Raw genomic sequence first — 6,939 nt, forward strand, 5'->3', positions numbered from 1 at the left:
TTTTTTAGCTTCATAGAAACAGAAATAAGAAATTAAATGCTAGGTACAGAGGTGATACTCATAAATACTGGTTTATCAACGTAGCTCCATTGATTTGAAATCTTGTCTCAGCCTATTGATAAAACACTCACAGGAGCTGTATGAAGCACCACTAGAGAAAAAGGTGGAGGGTTAGAGGGAGAGGAACCAGACCAGTGACACACAGGTGACAGACTGGGGAGTCTTTCAGCTGTAAGATGGCCAAGGAAGTGAATGGCCAATCACTGTCACGGCCAGGTAGGCACACTCTTTACAATTACTCACTATTTTAAATGTGACATCTCTACTCTTGCTGAGGAGGGGAGGGAGGAAACTCTCCTTAATAAATCTAGTTTTTGCATTTGACTTTTAATTTCCTGAATTCTCCATGAAACTCATTTCATCCAAGTTCGGGCTTGAAAAAATTTAGTCACTTCTTTTGGCTCTATTTTCTGCCACTCACTCTCTCAGGTCACAACACAGAGAGAAAGTTCCCTGAGGAATAGATTTGTTCTATGAATGACAGAAGAAAGGAAAAATTGATATACATATATTTCAAATGGTAGGGGTAAGACATCTGTTCGGTTTCTAGGAAACATTTATCCTAGAGCACAACCAAACTGTAGCTGGCAGGACTTCCAGACTCCATAGCTGCCCCTGTCCCTGAAGTTGGAATGCTCAAGTTGGGGGCAGAGGAGGGGAAGCATCTCCATTGTAAGAGACCCTCAGCAAGTCTGTACCTAAGAACCCCAGGTGCCCCCTTTCTTCATTTGCAAAGCACCACCATCCTCCATCCTGGCCTGAAACCACATTGACACTCAAAAAATTCCAAGTAGGTCCTCACAATAGATTGCAACATCCTAGGAAAAAAATCACATTAATTCCATAAATAATACTTGGCTATGTATAAGCTTTGTCTCATTGATTCTCATAATCTTTCTTTTGTGTTTGTCAAAAGAAACCAACAACCAGCTACAGTACATGTTGATTCAGAGTCTGGATTCCACCACTGGGCTCCCATCATTGCTGGACCACCTGAGAACCACCTGGACACTAGCCTGGAAAATTTTTTTTTTTTTTTAATNCCAGGCGCCCCTAACCTGGGAAGTTTTATGAATTAAAGTTCTTAGAAGGTTACACAATATTTAATGAGCCATTCTTACCTTGCAAAGACGAAAGAGCCCCACCACAACACGCACACTCATGGGCATTTACACCAAGAGACTTATCTAAAATGATCATAATTAAGAGGACAATCTCAAAGTACAAGAGATTTAGGTTCTAGGCCCAATTCAGTTCTCTTCACCCTTGTCATCTTTTTCTTCCCTCCAGCCCCAGCATAATCAAGGACCTGAGCTAATGTCCTTGCTTAGCTTCCCCTCCTGTGAGAGTAGTCTTGTCCTGTTCTTATCATTCTCATTCCATCAAAACCCATGCTTACCCAGTTAGCAGAATGGAAGGGTCTAATAAATTAACCCTTTTTAGTGTTAAAATGACCTCTGCACATGACACATGGTATTGATGAATTTCTACATTTGTAGAGCACTAAGGAATCATCTAATCTAGGTTCCTCTTTACTCAGAGAAGGAAACTGAGGCCCAGAGGATCAAGTGACCTGCCAAGTAATGGTGAAATGGAATCAGAACCCAGATGTCTTACCCTTGGCTCCTTTCCTCTCCCCTTTCTCTTGGCACCCATTGCTCTGAATAGTATTTGCAGTTTTCCATGAAACAAACCTCCAAGGCTCTGGCTCTCTGATAGTGGGATTTTGGACACCAGCAGAGAGGCAAAAGTAGCCATTCCCAGTGCCACCCAAATAAGACCACACTTGTTTGCAGACCCAAACTTGAGCATAGACTCCAGCAAGAGAAGGAACACAGACATGCTCTGCCCAGTTCTCTGTGGGGTTGTGGCCAAGAGAAAGCCCCAGCTCAGTTCTTGCCATCTTTCTCCCCTAGCTGTTGTGTAGGCACCGTGTGTGGGAACACACCACCAACATTTGTTGAGTTGATTTCCTCACTCAATGCTATCAAGGCTAGTATTGGGGTGCTTGAGAGACCCACGGAGCTTATTTTTTGAAATAGTAATGTAGCGGTAGACAACTCTTGTATCTCTAAGACTATACCCAACCTTGGGAAGTCCACCAGAATTGCATGCTGCAAGAGAGAAGAACCAAATTTGCCCCTGAATACTTTAGGAATAGTAGATTCAAACATAACAGTTATGGACACAGTTATTGAACAATACCAGGCATTGATCTAACTATTGAAGAGAGGGGTCTAAGTCATGGCTCACAATTTTCAGTGAATTGAGGAGCCAGAGAAAGATTTTCTGCACATGTTAAAAATAGACACATTCATTCAAATATTTTTATGCTAGAACCAATTTTGGAAGATTTAAGTTTTAACTAATTGTTTTGATATCCTGTAGATACCTGTATCTATAGATAGATAGATGGATAGATGAATAGGTCAAGCAGGACGTTATTCTCCATCCTGGCAGATATTTCATTGTCAAAGTCCTTTTTAGAACAGTTGAAAGTGGCCATTGTTTTCATGAGTGCATTGGTTCACCATTTTTATTATTTGTTGGACTGAAGGACAATTTACTCATCTTAGCCATTTTCTGCTTGGAGACTAGAAGACATTGATCAATTCTGGAAGTCTACCCAGATGGCTCTTCCTCCCCTCTTGATGAGTAAGCAGGTTTATCCTGTCCCATAGTAGCTCTTTCTGCTACGCTGTGTCCATCTATGTGGCAGTTAAAGGCAACTCTAAAATCTCTAACAAAGTCACTTCTAACTTGGGCCAAAAACAGGGCAACTGAGAGATACAGAGAGACACTTACGTGAGGCTCATGTCCAGACATGGGAAGTTTTCTGTTCCTAGTTTACAGCCAAAAACATGACCACGGACTGTCAGACCACAGCACTAATGGTGTTTCTTATCTGTCCACTGGAACATGAAGCCTCTTAGAGCAACCTTAACTGTACGTCTCTCTAAAGGACACAGACAAAAATCTAGAAAACATGTAACGGCTCTACCTCCACACATCAATAGCACCAGAGCCTCCTCTATGTCAAGTATACTTCAATTAAAAATAAAAAATAAAAAGACAAATAAAAATGTGTTCTGTCTACTCAGTGAGGGCAGCCACTCAGCAAACAAAGGAACCAGCATGCCAGAGATCCATTCAACACCTATGCAAATTATAGTCACAAGCAAAGACAGTCTAAGATACCTGCCTCCCCAAGTCCCCAACTGTTTAGAGCCACATTCTCTGCATTTGTCATTTTTTCTATAACACTGTGAATTATGAAGCTTGAGATCGCAATTCAATCATGATTAATTTTATTAAAGGGGTTGGGAGAAGTTAAACTAACGCCTCTCTATTGATGCCATGCATAACAGATGCCCCTTTTATCCAAATAGAAAAACAAAAACGAACAAAATTTAAAAAACTCTATAATAATTCACCAGAAAACATTAAAATGTGAAAGAGCTCTATTAATGTAAGACAACATGCTTGTACATTAAACACATACTATGGTAAAGAACAAGAGTGTCGCATTAATCAGTCACCTGACACTCTAATCATTTTAGCCTCCAGTCACATTGTCAAAAGCACAACGTCAAGTTCTTTGGTCAAGAGAAGGCATTGTCTAAATGAAATCTGTATCTCGAGGATCTGAGTCCCGCATGAAGTCCACGTGTCCCGTGCCAGCTCGCCTTTCTCTCTGAGGGTTGATGAGGATTTCACACAGGTCGAAGCGGATGTGCATCTTCATGGGCAAGGTCTCCGTTTGGACGGGACTCTGCCCCCTGGCTGCCTGCCGTTCCCTCTTCAGACCCACTCGGACCTTCTGGATCTCGGGTTGGCGGGCCAGTCGGGGGGCTGCAGCTGACCAGACGGACAGCGCCGGGCCGGCGGGCTCCGTGGTGCCAAAGGGTGCTCCCCTGACTTTGTGGGACCCTCGTCCCTTGAGTCCCCAGAGGCTTCTCTGTGGGGCCTGCTCCCCGGCTCTTTGCTGGCCGAGGACATCACGTCACTGTCCTCTTCATCAGGAGGCCCTGTCCGCACTGACGCGGCAGACTTGCCTCTAGGGCTGTCAGCACCCTCCCCTGCAGCCCACGGGCCGGGGTGGACTGGCTCTCCCACCTCCGCCCACCCACCTGCGTTGCTGGCCGCCTGACCCGGCCTCGAGCCCCCGCTCGGCGCAGGCTGACGGCCGGGGGCAGGGGCGGCTGCGCGCAAGCGCGCGCCCATCCTCCAGTGCACGCTGCAGACAAGGTCGGCCAAGCTGAGCACCAGCGACAGCGCACTGACCGCCCACATGAAAAGCATCAGAATGGACTTCTCCGTGGGCCTGGAGACGTAACAGTCCACCACGCTGGTGCAGGGAGAGTGCGTGCAAGAGAATCTCTTTGGGACCAAGAATCCGAAGAGGAGGTAGTGCGAGGCACCAAAAGCTGCCTCGGTCAGCATCCGAAGAAAGAGGTGGACGATGTAGCCAGAGGAGAAGTCTGGCACGGTCAGGTGGCACCGCTCCCTGTCCCCGGGGCTCAGGTCAGCGGGGTCAGGGTCCCCGGGACCGCGGTCCGGCCAGCAGAGTCCGCGGGCGGCCAGCACTGACCCCCTGTGCAGCACGTAGACGCTGAAGACAGCAGAAGGGAGGAGCACCGACAGACTCTGGATCAGCCAGAACCGCAGCTGGGACACTGGGGAGAAGATGTCATAGCAAACATTGGCGCATCCCGGCTGCAGAGTGTTGCACACAAACCTCTCCTGCTCGTCCTGGTACACGGGGGAGCCTGCCAAGATGATCACCACCATCCTCAGCAGTATCATGAAGATAAGCCAGACCTTCCCTAGAAAAGAGGAAGCAGGAAGGGCACCATCACCAGCATACAAATGCATTTCCTCCCAACACTACTTTTTAAGTATTTACAGGGCGGAGGCTGGAGAACTGAGAAGTCAGTAAGCATGTATTTTAGTCAGAGCAATAGCGTCTGCTGGTTAGCTCCTCTGCCAAATATTTATGGAGCACTTGCAGTGCCTCGGGCGCTGTGCTGGGCTAGTTGTCTGTTAAAGGCTTTGAGATCGACAGATTTTAAAAAAGCGTTAGACACTAAAGATGCTTGGTCTGACTCCACTCGTTCAGATTGGTGGTAGTGTCTCCTGGATTGAAGATTCTGGAAAGAAAGTTGAGCTGAGCAAATTAATGATGTAAATAAGATCTTACTGTCTGCAGATAACTTTTGAAAGGCTGTTAGCACATTTGTGTAACTGTGTATGGCTGCTAAATGTAGTTCAGTGGTCTTTATTTATGACAATGGTCCACAAGATTTCTACTGTTGCTTTATGGTCCTTGGAATCAAACTTCCTTAACAACATTGAACTTTTCAGATCTGTCAGGGATTCAGAATTCCTTTTCCTTCTATTCCAGGTATTATGATTTAATGAGGTACCTCTTTCTTCAGTGTATCATGAATAAATGAGACCTACCTAGGAAATCAAAATAACCTCAAGTCTGATTTTCATGACTTGAATTAACTCTTTCCGAACATGTTTAAGATTCATGTTTAAGATTCACATAATCTGCAAGTATTTTGTTTTGTGACAAGATACAGAAAACATCACCTGACATCAGAAAAAAATCTATTACAAAGGAAGGCAGTTAAACTCAAAGAATAGAATTATGTGATCCGCTCATTGACTCAAACTTGTAAGACCAAGTTGATCTTGTTTAAATTCTGCAAAATAATGAGTAAGAAAAACATCAACCACTTCATGGGTATATTTTAATCCCTTGCTCATTTCATTTTTCCAGGACTCCCATACCTCTCTGAAAGTTTGATATGTCTGCATCCAACTCAGAAATATTTATTATTTTCTTTAAAAAAATAAACTAAAATTCAGATTTGGCTTGAAATACACAAATGAATTACTAATCTTTTACAAATTAAGCTTCGAGAAAAAGATGAACAGGAAGAAAGCATAATCAAGACATTCATTTCTCTTTAATTTTTACTGTATTGTTCCTTCTCCTGATAAGGAGGAAGCCAGCGAAGAGTTACACAAAGATACTCCTTTCTTTTGTTTCAGTCTTTCAGGCTCAGCACCCAAATGTCAGCGAGAACAGGCCCCAGGAGAGATCACTCACATCCAAGCCTTCCTTAAATGATGATGGAACTGTAGAGCAGTTAAAAGAAAGCTTGAACGGGGCGCCTGGGTGGCTTAGTCGGTTAAGCGTCCGACTTTCGCTTAGGTCATGATCTCGCGGTTCGTGGGTTCAAGCCCCGCGTCGGGCTCTGTGCTGACTGCCAGCTCAGAGCCTGGAGCCTGTTTTGGATTCTGTGTCTCCCTCTCTCTCTGACCCTCCCCTGCTCACGCTGTCTCTCTCTCTCTCTCTCTCCTAGAAATACATAAAACATTAAAAAAAAATTAAAAAAAAAAGAAAGCTTGAACACATGGCACCGTTTCTTCCCACAATAAACAGGCCAGGCAAAGTGATGAAAACAAAACCACAAGAGTTTTGTAGCTGTTTCCTATACTCACCCACGATGGTCATGTTGCAGTTGAAGGTGATGAGAAGGAATCCCAGAAGGTCCAAACGTTCCATTGCCTCCAGAGCGTCACAGACTCAAGGCTCCTGGAGACATCTGAAGCCTGTGTTCTCCAAGAAAGTGAAAAATCTTCGCAGGAATAAATGTATCTTTGTTACAAAAGACTTAAAGGTGAGAGCAGCAGATATAAAAGGAAAGCTTGGAGCCCAGGAATGGGTTGGGGGATGGGAGTGTGATTTTTCCGTCTCCGAGTTGAGACAGCCCTGAGCTGTCCTCTGAGGCAAAGCATTCTTGACAACTGCAGTGACCAGAATACAGCAAGAGTCGTCTCTCATTATGGGCTATTCTTACCCTC

At 44.7% G+C, this 6,939-nt stretch overlaps 1 protein-coding gene across 1 annotated transcript; it reads right to left on the reverse strand.

Moving 5' to 3' along the window:
- Window positions 1-3,861: 3,861 nt before the first annotated feature.
- GJD4 (gap junction protein delta 4) lies at window positions 3,862-6,640 on the reverse strand. The gene is made up of 2 exons (XM_077771712.1): window positions 6,577-6,640; window positions 3,862-4,886 (listed from the first exon to the last, which is right to left on the reverse strand). The coding sequence occupies exons 1-2, from the start codon at window positions 6,638-6,640 to the stop codon at window positions 3,862-3,864; spliced, it is 1,089 nt and encodes a 362-aa protein (XP_077627838.1).
- Window positions 6,641-6,939: the final 299 nt, after the last annotated feature.

This window comes from Crocuta crocuta, unplaced genomic scaffold, assembly GCF_008692635.1.
Source record: "Crocuta crocuta isolate KB4526 unplaced genomic scaffold, BGI_CrCroc_1.0 scaffold457, whole genome shotgun sequence".
In the NCBI taxonomy this organism is placed as follows: domain Eukaryota; kingdom Metazoa; phylum Chordata; class Mammalia; order Carnivora; family Hyaenidae; genus Crocuta; species Crocuta crocuta.